Raw genomic sequence first — 21,663 nt, 5'->3', positions numbered from 1 at the left:
AGACGTGCAGCAAGTGCACAGTCAAGTAAGCAGGGTCTGTGGGGGTCCTAATGCCCCAGTATAATGATGGGGACACTATACTGCTAAAAGGCGCCGTCCTTCGGATGAGATGTAAAACTGAGGTCCTGACTCTGTGTGGTCCTTAAAAATCCCAGGGCGTTTCTTGAAAAAGAGTAGGGGTGTAACCCCGGGGTGTCCTGGCTAAATTTCCCATTAGCCCTTACCAATCATGGCCTCCTAATAATCCCCATCTATGAAATAGCTTCATCACTCTGTTCTCCTCCCCACTGAGAGCTGATGTGTGGAGAGTGTACTGGCGCACTATGGTTGCTGTCGCATCATCTGCATGGTGGGGGAGGGGAGTTCCCATTACTGTAAAGCGCTTTGAGTGGAGTTTCCAGAAAAGTTGTATACTGTATAAGTGTAAGCAATTATTATTATTATTATATTCAGAAATCAAATAGTTGTGCACTTCAAAAATTATATTCTAAAGAAGTGGAGATCTCTGTCTTATCTTAAAAACTCAGCAGTTCTTATTATCTGCCAACCCATTGCAGTATAGGATTTGCTACAACAAAGTCTGGTTCTACCTAATGGAAATGATTCATGTTAAATTAAATTATTAAGCAGCATCCTGCATCTAAGTCATCTAAAACTAAGAAAGGCTGCTGGTGAAAAGCATATTCCCTCAAATTTTCTGTTTCTACCCAGGAAAACTAAAACAAGTAGCACACACGGATTCTAAAAAGAAGTTGTTTTTTCATCATGAAAGAAAGTGCCCACAGGACAAACTGATATTTCAACCATTATTTTTTGTTAATCATAATTAAGATCTACATGTGCCCATCAGAACCACAGAAAGAACAAGTTACTGTATTCTTTGTGTTATCATTCATGGTTTTATGCTGAAGAATATTCTATACATTTACAGAACAGATTAGGCAATTTAATTATTTGATTGACAGGTCATGTCAATAAATGAAAGAGAATGGATTTAAAGTACTACAAGTAATTGTGGAAACACATGAAATGCATACATGAATCACAAATTATGTTTTATTAAAATCTAGACATTTATGTAACTCTGTCAGAAGTGTAGAAAAACTTAATACTTCTTACAGTGTATTAGTATTTGATATGGAAACCAAATGTGGTTTGGTTGCTGTTTGAATTTCTCAGAATCCATATGTGTAACGGGAGCCGGTTCAGGCTCCCGTGAAGCGTAGTTCAGGACCCTGTGGAGATGGTATAATCCGGAAGTGAGTGGAGTAGGACAGCGGGGAGGAGACGATGAGGATCAGGGCAGGTTGACAAACAGGGGTGTGACGGTGATGATCTGGTGTAAGGGGGGCGTGGCCAAGGCTAACTAGTTCAAGGAGTCCAGGTAGGAAATCCGGGGCGAAGTCCAAAAGTCCAAAACCAGGCGATCCAATCGAGACAAGACAGAGTTAAAAACCGGAACAGGATCCAGTGCAGGGACAGGGAATAAAAACGGGATGACAAGACCAGGCGCTCTGAACCCTGGATTCAGATGGTCAGGACGCCGTGATGAAGCCTATGCCGTCAGGTCTCTCCTGGACTCGCTGGTTGGTGGGCTTCTGGGCGTCCATCTTCCAAAGCTGAGCCCAGAATGGTGAGAGCGTCTGGCTTAAATAAGGAGGGGTAGGATTGGGGGCAAGTGCACATAATGGGCAATATAAGAAAGAGCCGGAATGCCCTCAAGAGGAGGGAGTATGATCGTGACAATATGACCTTTTATGGTATGATGTTTACTGTATATTAGGACCTTGTGAGGGGCAAGACATCTAATGCATGTCCCAGGTATGCAAAGAAGACGAATCTCTACCTAGTGAGATGTGTCCCTGAGACAGATCAAAACCTGCCAGTACCTGCTGGCCATCAGTGTATCATTGATTGCTCATAACTATTCCACACCCTTGGCTAAAATGCCACATTTCACTTGCCTTGATCCACCCTTTTCCTTTGTTTTAACTGTTGTTAACTATTGACAAGCAATTCAGACTAAAGATCATCTGTAAAGAGCACCTTATTCCAGATTTGGTCTTCTCATCTCTTCATTCTGCAGTAAGTGTTCAGACAGCTACAAATTGCTTGAGACCACTTAAAACTGATGTACAGTATACCGTATAACACTGGTTTTAAACTAACATTATTATTAATGTTACTATGAACAGCTATGTCTGCTGTTGTCATTAGTAAAATTTGTATGTGATATTATGCAGAGAGAATATCCTGAGGTACTTGAAATCAAACCTGGAATATTTGGGTGCCCCTATTGCCAGTGTAATATAATCTCACAAGAATCATGCATTCTGCATCTGGTAAAACACTGGGTGGGAATTTGCTAGACTTTGATTTATTTGTGCTTTAGCAGGATCAGAACATGATAAACCATAGATCTACAGTCCCTACCTAAGTCAGAAGTTTTCTTGAAAGAATCTAGCCATCAACATCATGGTTTGGGACTTGTTTCACACTCCTGTAACACTTTGTATAAAGATGTGCCTCCTGTACTCAGTTTTAAGTGCATTTTGCTGTTAACTTCGATGATTGTCATCTAGTTTATATTGATTCTGGACAAGTTGGCTGGGTTGAATTTGGCAATGCCTTAGAGGATTTTGAATATCTGAAGCAGGTCATCTTGTAGTCTTCACAGATTTTTATTTTTCAGAAGTCATTAAATTTACAACAGTACAATGGGATCACTATACTTTTTTTTTTGCAGGAATGATACTCTTGCATGACAGCCTGTCGTAGTCCACTTGTCAACATCACGGATGTACATTTTTACAGGAGAAGAGATTCTGTCATGTGTCATATGCATTTATTGTTTCCTTATTTATTTCTAGCACAGTGAGCATTTGAAAGGCCTTACTTTAACAGGAAAAATGATTTAGAGAATGCATTTCGATTCAATTAACTGTTTATATCATACTGTTATATCTGATGAAGCAGTTATCCTTAGAAGAGTAGAGCTGTAGAAGGTGTTCCAGCACATACTGTAGCTGTGTCAGCATGCGTAAGCTGCAAAGGAAAACGTAAAAGGTTTATTCCATGCTGAAAAGAGAAGAAAGGAAACACAACGTTTCCTTTGCACACCTGAAGAAGGCTCCACAGCTGAAACCTTGTGATTCCTTTCTTCTCTTTTCAGCATGGAATAAACTTTTTACATGTTCCTTTAGAGCTGTTGATGATTGTGTTTGAGGATAAGCCTTAGGTACAGCCTTTTTGTTTGCACGTACTACTGTAGGTAATAATAATAATAATAATAATAATAATAATAATTACTTACATTTATATAGAGCTTTTCTGGACACTCCACTCAAAGCTCTTTATAGGTAATGGGGACTCCCCTCCACCACCACCAATGTGCAGCATCCACCTGGATGATGCAACGGCAGCCATAGTGCACCAGAACGCTCACCACACATCAGCTAGGGGAGGAGAGCAGAGTAATGAAGCCAATTCATAGATGGGGATTATTAAGAGGCCATGATTGGTAAGGGCCAATGGGAAATTTGGCCAGGATGCCGGGGTTACACCCCTACTCTTTACGAGAATCGCCCTGGGATTTTTAATGACCACAGAGAGTCAGGACCTTGGTTTTACGTCTCATCCGAAGGACGGCGCCTGTTTACAGTATAGTGTCCCCGTCACTATACTGGGGCATTAGGACCCACATGGACCGCAGGGTGAGCGCCCCCTGCTGGCCCCACTAACACTGCTTCCAGCAGCGGTATCGGATCTTTTTTCAATGGCATCTGTCCTCAGTAAACTTGCACTGAGTTAAGCATACTTAGGCACTTCACTATTCATGTCAGTTTTACACATTTGTGTCTCAGGCCTGTATATTAACTTTTGCTAAAAGGAAATGTCCAGATTATGTAAGCAAGCTAAATCCTTTTAAGAGAAATGTAGTGTGTATCGTTTATGCACACGCAAATAAAATACCAATGCTAATCCCCTCCAAAAAAGCGACTGCAGAAATTTTAAGACTTTAATCCCTGAATTAGGTAATAGCGTGTATTTTTATTTCAAAAAGGCACTTGTAAGGCTTGCCCTTTAGCAGAAACAATGGTGATGTGCGTCATTCTGTGGGACTAATGTAGCCTGTGGCAGAGAGCTTCCCACATCCTTGCAGATCTGCGCTACAAAACACACAGGAGCACAAGCCCAAAGCTGTTGTTTAGGAAAGCCTGAGACTAATTTTCAGAAAGTAAATACTATATGTTCAATAATATCCCATCAAGTGTGGCTGACACACTTAAAAAAAAAAGTACGTGTTTCGCAGTGGGGGTGTGAGTGCATTTCATCCTTCAGGTCCATCAATCCTAGCAGGCAGGGAGAAGGCAAAGCAAATTACCCTGTTAGAATGAATATTCATATGGTTGTAGACCTTACATAATCTGTCTGAGTCATAAAGAAGTCGGGATTTCTGTGAAGACTGTATAAATGTGTTTTTGCTACAAAACGGACATCTTACATTCTTAAGCCAGTGAGATCCTTTCAGTTGTCATCTCCCTCTTGCCCATTACATGATGACTGAGAGAGGAGAGATACAGAATATTTATGTTTAGGAGGTGAAAACCTGATATTTTATAATATATCCAGCGACATTCATAATTTATGTAGTGGCTTTTTTCATACAAAAGCACATACTGTGATATAATTGTGAAGTGGCAACTTATGTAAGATACGATTGTTAAGTCTGTCATCACACCAGTCAAGCACTGAATAGCCTTTCGGAATTATTGTAGAGCTAGAACCTTTCTCCTTAGTGTACCCGTAGGGCTGGGAGGATTCCTCTTCCTTTTGATCCGGCAGCTGCTCTTGCCAAGCTGCTGTGGCAGGGCTCTCATGTCAGGAGCGATTTGAGAAACCTTAGGGAAGGGCCTTTCGTTTTTCAATCACGCCAACAGCCCTTCACTGAGAATGAGTAGCAGCCAGCAGACAGGTTAATGTAACACGCAGAGATGTTCACAAGTCCAAATAGAAAAATAAAGAGGCAGTGAGCTCGTCTGCAAATGAGTGTGAACTATAGAGTCCTCTGCCAGCTGAATCCCTTTACTTCGGTATTTGATAAACTCATTTTGGTATTTGATGACTACATCACACCAACCGACCTTGTTCCAATCCAGGTGCATAACCTTCTGTTAGTTCAATCAATTGTGACAACATTGTTCTGTACCTTCTCATAACATAGGCTCAAAACAAGTCCTTTTCTGTGGGTTCTTTAATGGCTTTTACTTGCCAGAGTTAGACAAGTGTCCGTCTGGTCTCTCAATACTTCAGTACTATGTGAAGGTTTGGGAAGATGAATAGAGATGACTTTTTAAAATGGTTTTCAAGATTCTCTTTCTAGACATGGTAGACAAGAGGTGAATAAATTTGAAAATTCTGAAATGAAATCTTCTCATGCTAAATGACATCCAAAATAATAATTCAATTCAAGTTTTTCCTGACACTTTGAATCAAGATATGGTAGTTATACCACTGCACAATCATTTTATAAAAACTAATACAAACTAGAGGAAACTGGAGATCTGAAAATATTGCATTTTTATGGAAAAGCCCTAGAACAGCATGTGAAGAAATAAAAAATAGTATTCTAGTTTTAAAACAAAGAAGTGTCAAGTATACCAAGAGATGATACTCTTAAGTATGTAGTTACAAATCAGAATTGACAATTTGGCCCATTTAACTCATTTGGTGGTTAGTATCTGATGATCCTACCAAATCCTTCCTCAATTCCTCATTATTTTAACTTGTCCAGTATCTTCAAAGTCCAGTATCTTCTCTCTTCTCCACTTATAATCTGCTGTGGTGGGGGGGGGGTGCTGGCACACAATGGCTGTTGTGCATCTTTTTCAGAAGTGAATCAAGTCCCCTCCTGTACTGCATATAAAGCATTTTGGAATGTTTGGGCTATAAAGAACTGTACAGATGCAAGGAACTGTTATCGTTGTTTTTATTATTAATATTAACAAAAAATGCTACTATAGTAAAACAGTTTTAAAACCAGGTTATGGTATTGCACTTTTTATGATAATCCATTTTTAGGTTAGTGAGCCATGTGACTTCTCTACACTATTTCATTTCATGTCTGTCTAAATTATGTCTGTGTTTACTGGAATACTTAGTTGCCAGAGTCTATTTGGGAAAGTGACAGAGATTGTTTTAACTTTTACAAAAAACAAGAAGTTGTGTAAGAGATTCTGATAATGCAGATAATGCAAACCTACATAAAATTTACATTATAATTCATACCGTATATTTAGGAATAAAAAGCTGCACTGAGGAGAATATGAAGCAAGACATTCTCATAAAATCGCATCACTGTGAGAAAAAAAAGTATTTTTTGACCAGAGAAGCTCAGCCTCATAGCACTGATTGGATGGTTTCCCATCACATTAATGTCTAGACTTTGTCAATCCCAGTTGGACACTAAACCTGGAAACTCAGAAACCAGAAGCCTTTCTGTTAATCTCTAAGCCAACTGGGCACTGGTTAGTTTAGTGGAAAATTTAAATAGCCACAGATGCAAATAGCCCTTGTAATGTTTTCAGTGGTGAAAACTGTACAGGAGCTACCATAAAGCTCAGAGAAAGTCCCTAAAATCAAACTGCACAGTAAAGGACAAACAAAACACCTTGTGAGACACTGATTCCTACTTATCATTTAGGAAATGAAAATGTGTAAGTATTGTATCTTTATCACTTAGGAAATTGAAATTTGTAAGTATAGTATCTGACAAACACTCCTGTGTTAAATATGTGAACCTGTAATAGGTGCTATTGAACATAAAATTAATCTTCAATATTATATTTGTTTCCTATTTTATCCCCATTAAAATATAAAAATCTTCTATGATACATTATCACTGCTGTCTGAAAGCTCTGCTTGTATTTATTGTACTTTTCACTTTTTAAATTCTTATTTTCTTGGCTCTAATGATGGCTTGCATTTTGCATTAAAATGATAAAATGATGTGCACACCTGTGTCCACAATGATAGAATCATTCAACAGGACAAGCAGCCTTCTGATAATGGAGAGAGTGTTGTGGCCACCCACAGCCTATTTCAGCGGCACAGGGCACAGGCAAGCGATTCATTACCAAACAGGCTAGATGGGCTGAACAGTCTTCTATCAGCTATAACCTTTCTTATGATAAGTAGAAGTAAACAGACATAGCCAGAAAGCCTATGAGACTGAGAGAAAACTGGGGCATGGACTCCAAAGGATTCTAATGTCTCCCTTTATTTTCATCTGGACAGTAAGCAATGTAGGCTTAGCATTGACAGGGTAATGTGTGAATTACTACTTCAGTCCTGAAGCTACTTACTGTAACTTGAAGGTCTCCTTCATACTCAGCAAACACGGTCTTGGTGACCATATCCTCAGTGGTAGAACTGGTGGACAAAAATGTTATCACCTGGAATATCTCAGCTGCTGCTTCGTGGTGCACAAAAACTGCAACATAATGAAAATTCCAATCATCTTGAAATCCAACCCAACCCACTGGATCAAGGGCTGTCAAAATATGTTTGGAAGATGGTGTGCAACATTTTTTCCTTGAGAACAGATATCATGCGCGGATATTTTCTAGATTTATATTCATACAAAAATACTGAGAAATTCTTCATGTTGCCATGGCTTATATTACAGTTGCTATAAAGGTGAGATTCTACTGAGGTTATTTTACTTGTTGCTGCCTTTTCTGGCTATACATGTACAGTATGTCACAGATGTTCCATTCGGCCTAAAAGATGCACACCAGGGCTGCAGTGTCAGGATTTTGGGCTGTTCTAGTATTTTGGCAAATACTTTTTGTGGGAAGGTCCATCACTTACAATAACAGAAAAAACCAAAAGTAAATGCTTCAGGTGCTATAAATAACAGTGGTGTTTCTGCCTGGCTATTTTTAGAACTCGGCTTTGGCTCCTAGACACCAATGTCACATTATTTCCTCACTCTTGCTGAGGCCATGTAGGGCACTAGAGGTCTGGTGGATTTTTGCAACTTTGAGCTCTTTTGAAATCAGGAAATCATGCATGTTGTCATTTGCAATGTTAAAAGATGTATGATTGGAAGGGAAATACATGAAGAAGAAAAATGGCAGTGACTTTTTAATAGCATGCTATTACAGCAGTAGAGTCTTATCTGGCCACCCACATTCATCTGCCGATGAACGTCACACTTGCAGCATTTCACAGGCTATTTTTACACCTTTTGTGTCTTTTGAGGAACTGAGTGGGCATGCTGGCTAGCAGTGATTCACATCTTTGGCAGTATTTTCAGCAGATACAAACCAGATCTACATTCTGTAGAAATTTAAACATATCTGGGGATGAAAATAAGAGTCATATTCCTTGAGGTTATTAACTGAACATGTTAGCACTTGATCAGAGATGAGTTTTTTTATTTTTAAAACAAATGTGAGATTATTAAATGCTTTGTGAATCAGAGCACACGTCAATCCGGATTGCTGAAAGTACATTTGGTAGATTTGTTTTTCTGCATTGATTTAAAAGTGAAATACTATCTTATAGCTTTTGTCTTCTGGATTTGGGCCATGGATAACTTTACTGCTCTCAGAATTAATTAAAAAATAAAGTAAAACAGGCACATACTGTACATACTGTGTAAGCAACTTGTCTTCACTAAGGAAGAAAGTTTCCACATTGAGCAAGAAGGTATCTTGTTGGCATAATACATGCAACACTGCATGTAAGTTAACTTTCGTTGTTGTTTCTTTAGAACTAAGAAAGTCCCTACTTAGATACTTTCTAAATGCTGTAAAATGTTAAGTAGTCTCTGATTTGTGAAATTTACTTTTTCCTCATGTCATACATTTGATCCTCCTGTTTTTGCAGCTGTTAAAATCAAATTCTTAATTCCTCAAGCAACATACAAAAAGAAGGTTCCATTTGCGGACAAGATGCAGTAATTTTCCATTAAACTGGCACATGTTTCCACGATTCAAACCCTAACTGCACATTCCTACCTTGTGGCCTGTGCCTCTGGGATAGGCTCTGTGTTGCTTTAACCCTGACTGGGATCAAGCGTCTTTCTGATAATGGTTGGTTAAAATTTAAAAATGCTATAGGACAAAAAACTACTATAGAGGGTTTGCAATTGTCGTGGAGGAATTGAAAGTTGAAAAAACTGTACTTTGTAATTCTGTGACTTTTAATGCATCCTTTCAGGTTTATTCATTTGGTGTGCTCTAATGATGTATATTCGGAAGCAATAAAGGATTGTCGTGAAATATTTGTGTACCTAAACCTATACGAAATATGCTGAACACATTTTGTATGGGTAATCCACAAAATGAGAATAAAACTAATATTCTTTGTTTTTCTCTTATAGGTATAGTAAATTTTAAAGAACGAGAAGAAGACACCAAAGGAAGACAGTCGCCTTGCATTGTCATTTGAGAAGTGAGTTCTACAGTCATACTGAAAATGACAATTTGTATTATGTATATTTTGGGTATCCCATTAGTTGTTGGACTTATTCAAAATAATAATATTTAAATTGAAAGGACTAAAAGAAGTGCAGTGCATAAGAAGAAAAAGGAACTCTGTCATTTTTTAGCACTGTAGGGTATATATACATACTGTATCAACATTGGTACACATGTTATGTATGATAGTATATCCAATACTGAGTGTAATGTTGGTGATTTAAACAATAGAATACAGTATATAATTATAATTATATGATTGATTCTAATGGTATCATTATATAATTCTAGGTTTTATATAGGTACTATATGTTACTGGGATGTAATGTTAGGTGATGTTTTGGTTAAATGATCTGTTATGCTAATCAATATAAATCTGTGTATTAACAATAAGCATGGAAAATAGCATGCATATGTTTCTGTGGATAAACAAAGAAACAAAGACATAACAACAACAAAGAATACATTTTAAAATTAAATCCAACATAAGTATGCTGTCATTTCTGAAAGACCACAAGCAACACAAGTGTTTTTTAATTAAATAATTAAGTGTTGTCAATAAATTAGCAAAGTGATTTTGTCAAGAACAGTGAACAGCTGTACTGATAATTATCACCATATTTTAATTTGTCTTTCATTTTGTTTCAGGTAACATGGTGAATGTTATGCAGTGAATAAAGCTTTGCATTCTCTCTTGGAGAGATTGAAGAAAAGACCTAATAGAAGGAAAGATATAGAGTCTGCAATACATATGGCTGCCTTATTTTAAAAACAGAAATATCAATCAGTGTGACAGACTTAAGTCTCCATAATTAAAACAAATATAAAACGTCTGAAAGTAAGTGGTCTGATGCCCAAAAAAGAACATTTTGAAAATACTACAGAAAATACTGAAGAAGAAAATTCTCTTGGGGCAGTCCAAGGGAATTAAAAGAAAATGGGTGGATTGAGCATTTAAGAAACAAATGTTTGGGCATACATTTGACATGTCTACAAACTTTAGAGTGGTTTAACAAACATAAATTTCAGTACTCTGTATAGACGAAAAAGAAGAAAATGGAGCCGGTTGAGCCTACTGCTGGACAAAAACCTACCAAGGAGCCCCGAGAGAAGAACCCACTACAAAGAAAGTGGGTTTCAGAGCCCACAGCTGGCACTAAAAGAAGCACTTTTGCAGATCCAGATGGAAAAAGACACTCACAGCGTGATGTGTTGCATAGCAGTGGTGGCAGCATCACTGTGTCAGCACAACAGTATGGTCCTGGGAATCTCCAGTTGTCATCCACAGTTGGTCAGCCATCTCAAGAGAATCAGTACCCACAGGTATTTCCTAGCACTTACTCTTACCAGCTACCCCATTCTTTTCCACAGCAGTCTATACCGGAAAGATTCCTGCAGAGTGGTAAGCCACAGCCTGGTCTGGAAGCACATGCCTGGCAGTTTGTAAACCCATTGCAGTCTGTCACCTCCGAGGACTTGTTTTCTGTGCACTCCCGTGGTCACGGGGGAGTCTTTCCACGCAGGAAGTCTCCCAGTTTGCCTGCATCTTATGCCCGTTTTTCCCAATCTGGGATGGAACAGTCAGAGGAAGTGCACAAAAAAGATCAGAAACCCAAGAAGCCTGGAAAGTATATTTGTCACTACTGTGGCAGGGCTTGCGCTAAACCCAGTGTGCTGAAGAAGCACATTAGATCTCACACTGGTGAACGACCTTACCCTTGTGTTCCTTGTGGCTTTTCTTTTAAAACAAAGAGTAACTTGTACAAACATAGAAAATCTCATGCCCACGCTATTAAAGCAGGGCTAGTCCCCTTTTCGGAACTGGCAGCTACTCGTCCAGATATGGATCAGGCATCTTCTGTTGGAGAAGCGGAGGTACATTCAGATGGTGATCAAAGCACAGACACGGATGAAGAGACAGCTTTATGTGTTGAAGGCCCAGGTTTTTTGGATAAAAGCAGTCCCATCCCACAGATATCTTTTGAAGCCGAAAAGAGCACAACAGAGAAATTTGGTGAACTTGCTTATGCGGATTCAGCTGATGAACTTGCAGTGGCCCCCATGAAAGTGCCTATTCTGATTGTCCCTAAACAAGGGATTCAGCCAGTGGGGGAGGGACCTCAGTTTGCTGAAACAGAAATATCTCCCCTCAGTGCCCAAGGTGGCAGGGTAGATGAACCTCATGCTGTCAAGCAGAAACTTGCACTGAGACTCACTGAGAAGAAAGGGCAGGATTCTGAGCAGTCTTTAAACCTCTTGAGCCCACACAGTAAAGGCAGTACGGACTCTGGCTACTTTTCCCGCTCAGAAAGTGCAGAGCAGCAGATCAGTCCACCAAATACAAATGCAAAATCCTATGAGGAAATTATGTTTGGGAAGTATTACAGACTGAACCCTAGAACTTCCATGACAGTGGGGATGACAGCAGTAGTGTGCCAAGACACTAATGTAATGAACATAAAAGACAAATCTGATCACATATCACAGCTTCTCACAAATAATGAAACCTTGGTTAACCCAATTAAACTGAATGCCAAGATGTTTCCTAGAGGAGACAGTTCAGAATCACAAATGGTAACAGGTTGTGACCTTAAACAGTATCCCACAGGCACTTGCCAAGGCAGCACAGGTCACTTAGAAACTCCTTCAGATACAGGACCATTGATAAGGAGCAACTCAATGCCAACATCCTCAGCATCAAATCTTAATGTCCCACAGGGTATAAGAGGAAGCCACTCCTTTGATGAAAGAATGACTTCTGATGATGTTTTTTATCCAGGTTCAGGAGGGCTGTCTCATCGAAGCATGCTCAGGAGGCAAGGTGCTTTTGAACTACCACCAGCACATGAAGGGCATGTAGAACTTGACAGCTATGGAAATGTATCCAAGAATATTGTCCCACCTTCAGGATCAGTCAAGCTAGGTTCTTTGATGTCAGAGCTGAAGGGTTCTGGAGGTGAACGAAACCTGTTTGAATGTGAATTATGTGGTACGAGTTACAGAAGATGGGAAGATTGGGAAACGCATAAAAAACTCGAATGCCCAGAAATGCGTGCAAAATATGGAAGAATGGGAATGGAGGCTTATTCAGACCTGTTGAGTCAGTCCCTGTTAATGCAACATAGACAGAGTACAGAAACTGCAACGAGGAAGCGTAGGAAGGAAAAGAGTGTGGGGGATGATGAAGACCTTCCTTCTCAATATAGCAGTGATCAGGGTTCTATGGAAATGCTGGTGTCAGCTAGCGACTTTGACTCAAAACAAGCAAATCAAGAAGCTTCAAGGGTGACACCTACAGGAAAAGCTCACAGTTACAGCCAGCATAGCCAGTCTGACAGTTTTGAAACTGGTGGGGTTCTTTCCACCTCAACGAGCATGTCCGCCGAGGATGTAGTGCTTGTTCCAGATGCTGATAAGCTAACTGACACCAGCAGTAGAAAGGCTGTTGGCAATGTAATTTCTGTAATCCAGCACACCAACTCGTTAAGTAGGCCTAGCTCTTTTGAAAAGTCTGAATCTATTGAATATCCAACTTATCAACAGGAGAAACCCACAAGTCAACATTCTGAACAATCTGACTCAGAAAATATTGAAGAAGTGCAAAGCCCTGACTCTGCCATGCGAGCTGAAAGCATGGATCAGCAGCAAAGTGAGGGAGAGCCAGCAACCTTGCCTACAAACCACCAGCAATATCACATACCCCCTAGGCTGGTCCGCCAACCCAACATTCAAGTGCCTGAAATCAGAGTCACTGAGGAACCAGATAAACCAGAAAAAGAGCCAGAGGTTCAGACTAAGGAACCAGAGAAACACGTAGAGGAGTTCCAGTGGCCACAGAGAAGTGAAACCCTTTCCCAGCTACCAGCAGAAAAGCTGCCTCCAAAAAAGAAACGACTGCGTCTGGCTGAAATGGAGCATTCCTCTGGGGAATCAAGCTTTGAATCTACCTGCACCAGCCTTTCCAGGAGTCCCAGCCAAGAGAGTAATCTTTCTCACAGTTCAAGCTTCTCGATGTCATTTGATAGGGATGAAACTATTAAGGCTGTTTCCCCAACCAAGTTGGATGACTTTGGGAAGCAGCCCGAGTTTTTAACTGTGCCAGGCAGTGGTAACTCACTTTCTATTCCTAGTCAGCACCAACAGAGGGAAATGCGTCGGTCTTCTTCAGAGCAAGCACCCTGTGCATTGCCTACAGAGGTCCCCGAGGTCCGAAGTAAATCATTTGATTACGGAAGCCTTTCATCTACATCCCTGCAGGGCGAATCCTATGCAAGTGCCTCAGGTATGAAAGAGCGCCGACGGGGTTACCTGGTACGACAGGCCTCCTTAAGCGTCTACCCTGAAAGTGGCATACAAGAACAAGGCACAGATCATAGCATTAAACAAGAGCATTCAGAACATGTGCAAAGTGCTCATCATTCATCGCATACTACTTGGCACAGTTCTTCATCACCTTTGCTCCATGGTGTACCAACAGGTGACGTACCAAGATCTAAGAGAGGCACGCAAGCAGTTCTTGGCTCACATCATCATCCATTGCAGCTAAGCATCAGTGAAGACAGTCAACCAGAAAGCCATGCACTTATACAAAAATCCTCTTACGTTCCAAGCCAACATCCTTCAGAAAGTGAGCGGCAAATGCCTGATCTTCCAAGTAGGGAAATTATGCAGTACTCCTCCTTTCACAGCAGCTTGGCACAGGCCCCTTTCCTGCCATTTCAACAAGGCATGTTCTGGCATCCTGAGTCTTCACAAAGGCATAAACATCACCTTGCTTTCCAGACGCACCAAAAGCTACATATCAGGCACCCTAATCTGCAGTCTTTTCACCAAAAAACACATCCTGCTCTCCAGCTGCAGCAGGTTCAAGACCAGGGTGATGCAAAGGCAGTTGAGAGTCCAAGTAGTCAAAACTACCAGTATCTTTCCAGAGCTTCCTCACATCATCCGGGCCATCTCCCAGCAAAGATCTACTCTACAAGCACAGTGCTTGTGCAGCAAGTTCAGCCAATCTTTGCCACTCAGAATGCAGGTACTCAGCCATCACTCCCAGGTATGTTAGTACCTGTTAGAATACAGACTCATGTGCCATCTTATGGTAGTGTTATGTATACTAGTGTTTCTCAGATTCTGGTCACTCATTCACAAAGTACTAGCTCTACAATGGTAATATGTAAGGTCACAGATAATGCTGCCCAGGGCTCCTTTACAAATACTGGAACAAAGCATGGAATAGGATTCAGTTTATCACAAATATTAGGTAATCCTGGTGGACTATTAAGATACCCACTCTGGAAGGTACCGCAGCCTCTGCCAGGGAGATTGGATACAGGGATTCCCTTGTGCTTGACTACTGGAAGCATTTCCACTACTGATGCTTCATCGAGTATCGGAGGAAGCAAGCGCATGCTGTCACCAGCAAGCAGTTTGGAACTCTTCATGGAGACAAAGCAGCAAAAACGTGTCAAGGAGGAGAAGATGTATGGTCAGATTGTGGAGGAACTTAGTGCAGTGGAACTCAGTAATTCAAATGTGACAAAAGGTAATACCAAATCACAAAAAACAGACCATCTAAGACATGATGGCACAGGAGAGTACCCAGAAAGAATGTCACCATCGCTGTTAGATTTTTCTTCTTCCAGAGCACCATTGCTTAAGACTTCTTCACATTCAAAAGAGGCCCCATCTGTTGACAACTTCACTCCACCACGGCAGATAGTGACAAAAACCCCAGATGGCAGGGAATCACCGGAGGAGCTGGACATAGATGAAGCTGTACCTGATATCAGCTTAAGTCCGCAGTCTGTACACTCCATGAGTGACACTCAAGAAGAAAACAAAATGGCAATGAGTGGTAATATCCCAGTTAATATGCTGGTGCAACTGGCTGCCAATCAGGGTGGGACTGCTGTTGGTAGTACCATTCTTCTTACCGACGTGGCTGATGTACAGCAGTTTTTTCAATTCCCCAGTCTTCGCACTACAACAAGTGTTAGTTGGTGCTTCCTGAATTACACCAAGCCTAACCATACCCAGACAACTCCTCTCTCTTCTGTTTATGCATCTTGGTGCGTCAGTTCCTACAATCCAAATCCGCCCAACTTGAACACCAAGACTACCCTTTCACTTCTTCGATCCAAGCAAAGGAAGAATACAGAAACCTACACAATGGCTGCTATGTATCGCCCTGGAACGGGCAAACTTGTGTCCTCTGTCTCCTGGAAGCAGAACCTTGACCAGGTAGGGAATTTGGCTTCTATTATTTTCATCCCTTCCAACATTAATATTTTAGATCTTTATATGGTATAACATAAAATGAATTGCACAGTCAAATTTAGAAACACTCAACAGATCAGCAACTTGTTACTATGACTAAAGATAAGATGATAATGCATCACTCTGCTGAAAAATGCAGCTGTCAGCAGTCGTGTTTTTGCTTGATTAAAAAAAAACATAAGGGATAATAAACAGCTGACAACTACAATTCTGAAACACATTTAGAAGGTAAAGGTTATATTATTCTGAAATAAGACCTAAGTGGATAAAACCATGGTAAGGGGTTGAGTATAATTCATGATAATGTGGAAAAACTTTGTTATATTTCAAAAAATAGTTTTGTTTGATGTTGATTGTTGTCTAAATGAAAGGCACATAGTAATAATGTACTTTGAAGAAATTTGATTAAGTCTTTCTTACATATCAGGAAAAGGAATCCCTTTCTTTGCACTAAATAACTTGAGTGAACATCAAGGAGTTGTCTACATTCCATGATTAATTGTATCCTGAAATAGCTTTTCTGTTGCCATGCAGCCCCTTCTACCCTCCTACAAACAGGAAGAGTGATATTTCATTGGTGATATTTTGCTTCACAGGTGAAACCAGAGCTTATGCAGGTGGAAGCGAGCAAGTTTGAGAAAAAAATTAAAGGAAGCAGCACAAGAGAGCGAGAGAAAGAAGATCACCATGGAGAGAAGGACGGGTCTGCAAAGCAAGCTGAACCAACCCGCATCAAGATCTTCGAAGGAGGGTAAGTGAGCCTCTCGCACATTAATGCCTCGAAGAGTGAATTACTTGACTCAGTGGTTGACTGACAGGCATTCTTAGTTCCCAGTTTGCACTTTTTTTCTTTTCTGAACCTGTGTCAAGTAAAACCACAGGCAAAAACTGAAAGGTTCTTTTGATAAAAACTGTTGATGAGCCCCCATGCTTATATCGCGATTCTTAGTAATTATATCTGGAATGGCATTTAAAAAAAATCTTTTAATGCGCTTTCTTTGACCTGTCATTTATAGTATATCAGAAAATACTGTGTGTCAAGCTATCCCATCTGTCTCTCTCTGGAAAATTCTGGCTTTAAAAACTGATTAAGTAAAAGGCTGATTTTTTTCTGCCTGAAACTTTAAATTACCCCTTGTGTCCCAAAGGAGAGTAAGTACAAAGCTTGTTTCAGGCTTGTTTGAAGGCTTGTTCAAGATGTTATATGTTAGATGTTATATGATTGCACGGATAAACTGCTAAATCTATAGATACTGTACATCCAGACTGTGTGCTCTATAATAGTAAAATGACCAGAGCTAGTTCCTACAAAACATACATGCATGTGTAAATGTTGATGCAAGTGTTATCTCACTCCTTATGACAGTGTGCTGTGGTAAACTGTAAGTACCACAGTGGCGCATCATAGTAAACATTACTCATAGACATTCATCATAGTGTTCCAATATTCCAGTGTAATAAACAATAGTGAAACCATAAAAATAAAAATAAAAAGTGTGGTGGTCATACCACAATATTAGTATGGTAAAAGTGTACTAATCAAAAGGTAATTCAACATCAGGAAACCGTCTTAAGGGAATGTAGTGGAATCCTGTAAGATATTTGTCTTAAAGACTTTTGATATTGATTCATTTTTAGTCAATTCCTGATACATATAACCTTTGTGAAAGAAATTGATAATGGTTTACCGCTGGGCTACTTGACTTCAACCATTGCCTTGGTTACATAATTACTGTGAGCTATTATGTACAATTGTAGGCGATTGTGAAGCTGGAATGTAGCCAGATGTTCTTTAGTTTTATTTTTAATAATAAAAGAGGGGTATAATCATTTAAAATAAATTAAATGACAGCATTTAGCTGGAATTGTTATAAGAAATATGCTACTGGAGTCTGTTGAGACCCTCACCTGCCCTATATGTATTAAAAAGATCTTTGCCTATTTATCTTCATGAAACTGACATGTGACCAGAAACAGTTTACAAATTAAATACTGTTTAATTAGTTAAGACATATAAAATATTTCATTTGGATTTGGATCTTATAAATGGCAAGGAAACTTATCTCATTGAGAGTTTTGGTTAGGAAAGTGATGGGTAAGGTAGAAGGACAGTAATATTGTTCCAGGTATGCATTTCAAGGACAGAATGTCATTTTCATTTGCATGGCTATGAGAACTCATTTGCCTCTGGTTTAGCTCCTGATATCTTGAGTTTGCTCACCAAGTCAACTCCATGTTAGTCTTCAGTGAAAAACGGGTATAACGGTGCAGTGGATCAGTCAAAAGGCATGGTGGCACAGTAGTAAACATTGCTTCCTGTCAGCGATAGACCCTGGTGAGAGTGTGTGCCCTGTGATGGGCTGGCGTCCTCTCCAGGGTGTGTCCTGCATTGTGCCCGTTGCTTGCTGAGATAGGCTCTGGCTCCCCCGCGACCCTGGATTGGATGAAGCAGATAGAAAATGGATGGTTGGATGTATCAGCCAAAGCACATGCAGAAAATTAAAGGATTTGTGTTGTGTTCAGGTACAAATCCAATGAAGACTATGTTTACGTGAGGGGCCGGGGCCGAGGAAAGTATATCTGTGAGGAGTGTGGAATCCGCTGCAAGAAGCCCAGCATGCTGAAGAAACACATCCGTACGCACACAGACGTGCGCCCATATGTCTGCAAATTCTGCAATTTTGCTTTTAAGACTAAAGGTGGGTTTTGTTTTCTGATTCAACCACCATGTTGATATATCGCAGTGAGAATTAGTGCAACAACATGTGCTTTACGACCATGCTTACGTTTTTATGTTTGTTTTATACAGTCACAGGTCAGGCTATTTCAATTTTAAGGTGAAAAATCACGGAAGTGTTTTTTGGAATATGAACAGTCTTCACTATAAATATGTTAGGCATATATATAGCTAAAAAAATATTAACACTAGTAATACGCATTGTTTGAGTTATTTACCTTAGATGGAATAGCTCTTTCACTGTTATTAATTATTATATTTTATTATTAGTTTTTATTATTTTCACTTACACATTTTATTCCAGGTATTCAAATTGCTGTTGGCATCAGTAACTTTAAAGTAATAATGTTCATGAGGTCACCATAAGTGTAGAATTTCAAAGTTATTTCTGTTCTGTAATGAGCCGAGATTGTGCCCTATGCTCCAGGGTTAGGCTCTAGATTGCCATGACCGTTACTTGGGTTTCTGATACTGAATGTATGGATTGTTTTATGAATAGTTAGTGTCTTGAAGGTTTTTTGCCTCACTTGCAGGAACAAGGTACAGTATATTGGTCTCTGCAGTGTGGACGTTGGCTTTTTCAACAGCTAAACATTTTTCTATGTTGGCCCATAGCAGTTGTGAAAAACATTTGAACTGTGTTTTCAGGAAACCTGACAAAACACATGAAGTCCAAAGCCCACATGAAGAAATGCTTGGAGCTCGGGGTGTCAGTGACATCTGTGGACGATGTGGAGGCAGAGGAAGCTGGTATGAATCAGACCTTGGGTGAATTAATCGCAGGAGGAGCCAATGTGTGATAAATACTGTGCTGTATAAACTCCAGAACTGTGGTTCTTCTGGGCTAATTAGCATAATGAAAAACAGAAAATGTATGGTTTGCCATGTTTATATAAAATAAACAAATTAAAGATGCAGCACAAAGATTTTCCTTGACAGAGAAGGAACATGTAAAACACTATTCTTGTTTAGTTTCAACAAGGTATCTCGACAGAAATTATGGCTAAAAAATCTCATATTTTTATTTCCATTTTTGGATTACATCATTTTGTATGATGCTGCACACCTGTCTGCGTTTGCAAAGATGCATCGATGAATCAGGAAAATTAAATCTACACTGGTACTGTACACAACAACACATCAGGCTGTTCCTGTCTACGATATTGCCTCTTCGGGATTTTTAAGTAAATTGTAATATAAAATCTGTAATTGGTACCAGTAATAGAAGTACAGGAGAGTGGGGATTTATGAGGGTGTGTCACTGCACGTTTTCTTGTTTAATTTCCCTAAAAAAGGTTGATTGCTGGCCAAAAAACAAAACAAAAGTCTGACCAAAAAAATTGTGAAAACACAATTATCTGATTGTATTGTCCTGTATTTACAGAGTTGTATTTATTTTTAAAACTCTACGTTTCAGTTAGTGAATGCAGGCTGCACTATTCAAGGGTCTCATAAAATTCTACTGTTCCTGGGTCCTTTCAGATAATGCTGATGATGTCCAGAGGGAGACTGAGAAGATGGGAGTATCAGGTGCCACTGCAGAACACCAGTTCTCTGATGCAGATGACTCGGAGGGAGTTGAGGAAGAGGGTGATGAGATTGATGAGGATGATGATGAAGACGATGAATATGAAGGAGACTCAACACCAAAGACACGATCTAGAAGCACAAGCCCACAGCCTTGTGGGATCTCCTCTTTGTCGGTCACCGCTGCTGCAGCCTCCCAGAGCACTGCATCTGACCTCTCAACTAAGCCTCCACTGGTCAGTTACTTCGTCACCTTACCCAGCATCCAGATCACACAGCTGATGGTGCCCAGCGAGAAAGCAAGTGACCCTCAGATGGCCGAATACCAAAGGCTTTTGCAAGGAGCTCTGGGCGAAAGTTACAAGAACCGTCTGGATGTGCCATGTTCCATGGACGAAGACTTCATGCTGTCTCCAGAGTACAGCTCCTCTTCGACTGACTTCTCACCTTCCCGGCTGTCTTCCCCGGGCTGTGACTCTTCGCCTCACAGAGAGTCCTCACCCACGCCAAGGAGGTACCTGTCGCCCCGGCGAGACCTTTCACCCCGGGGACGCCTTTCGCCTCGGCGCGAGGCATCACCTTTGAGGCATCTGTCTCCCAAGAGGGACGTGACCTTCAAGAGGGATTTGTCTCCAAGGAGGGACCTGTCTCCCAGAAGGCATCTCTCGCCCATTTCCCTCGGGAGGCCCATGTCTCCCGGGAAGGACATGTCCAGCAGACGAGAACTGTCCCCCAGGAGCCGGCATCGGGGCATGATTAGAGCAGCATCACCAAGGAGGGGCTTGCATCACCACAATGCCCCATGGGCACTAGGACAGTACCTGCAGTCTGACATACTCCCACTTGGGCAGAGGAGCAGGAGCCACTCGGACATGGAGACGGTATGTACTGCGTGCCTTTAATTCATGTTGAAACTGCCAACTGCTTTCCCTTTTCACCAAATAAGAAGGTCAGCTTTTTTTAGCTCTGAAAAATAACACCCAATAAAACTAAGAATGTACAAATAAAGGTGTAAAAGTCTATAAACCTCTCCCTGCGTGTATTGTGAAATTCTGCAATTGAAGATGTTTTATTTGTGCGCTAATCTTTTTTTTTGGCTAAAATGCTTGCTGCTTATTAAAATGATTGAAGTAAAGTGATTTCCAGGGGTCTCGGGGGGTGTAAATTTTTCACATATGAGGTACTTATGATCAGCACCATGATGCGCACTACCCCTACCGTAAAAGTTAATGAAACCATTTCTGCTGCTTAAATCCAATGCAAACATATAAATTACTGTTACAAATATATCTTCACATTACTTCAGTTTTATGGAAGGCCCTTTTCTATTTATATTCAGATTAGGATTCCTCAGGGATGAGGAAAATGTAGCATTCATATTACAGAATTATTTTGCATTGTGTAACCAATTGTTTTATTTCATCTGGCTGATATCCATGAAAGCAGGGGATATCAAGATAAAGAAACAATGTTCTGTCTATAATGCATTTTTGGCATTTAACTCACTGCTTAATAAGTGTTGTTTTATTCTTAAGAGCCTCGTTAAAACTTGCTTTCCAGGAACCCTTGATTTAATAAAGTGAGCAGTGGAACAAATGTAAACCACATACAGAACAACAGTTTTTTTTTAAAGCA

At 40.2% G+C, this 21,663-nt stretch overlaps 1 protein-coding gene across 8 annotated transcripts in view; it reads left to right on the top strand.

The window, feature by feature from the left end:
• hivep2a (HIVEP zinc finger 2a) overlaps positions 1 to 21,663 on the top strand; it is a 101,853-nt gene that overhangs the window by 75,812 nt on the left and 4,378 nt on the right. For all 8 annotated transcript variants that reach the window (XM_088626316.1, XM_088626315.1, XM_088626309.1 and 5 more), the window contains 6 exons: positions 9,392 to 9,462; positions 10,137 to 15,728; positions 16,361 to 16,515; positions 18,288 to 18,463; positions 19,150 to 19,251; positions 19,984 to 20,909. In XM_088626316.1, coding sequence (XP_088482442.1) covers positions 10,545 to 15,728; positions 16,361 to 16,515; positions 18,288 to 18,463; positions 19,150 to 19,251; positions 19,984 to 20,909 — 6,543 coding nt within the window. In that variant the 5' untranslated portion in view covers positions 9,392 to 9,462; positions 10,137 to 10,544. The remainder of the gene's footprint in view (positions 1 to 9,391; positions 9,463 to 10,136; positions 15,729 to 16,360; positions 16,516 to 18,287; positions 18,464 to 19,149; positions 19,252 to 19,983; positions 20,910 to 21,663) is intronic.

This window comes from Lepisosteus platostomus, chromosome 3, assembly GCF_059453375.1.
Source record: "Lepisosteus platostomus isolate fLepPlt1 chromosome 3, fLepPlt1.hap1, whole genome shotgun sequence".
NCBI lineage: Eukaryota > Metazoa > Chordata > Actinopteri > Semionotiformes > Lepisosteidae > Lepisosteus > Lepisosteus platostomus.
This window is presented reverse-complemented; position numbering and strand designations above follow the sequence as displayed.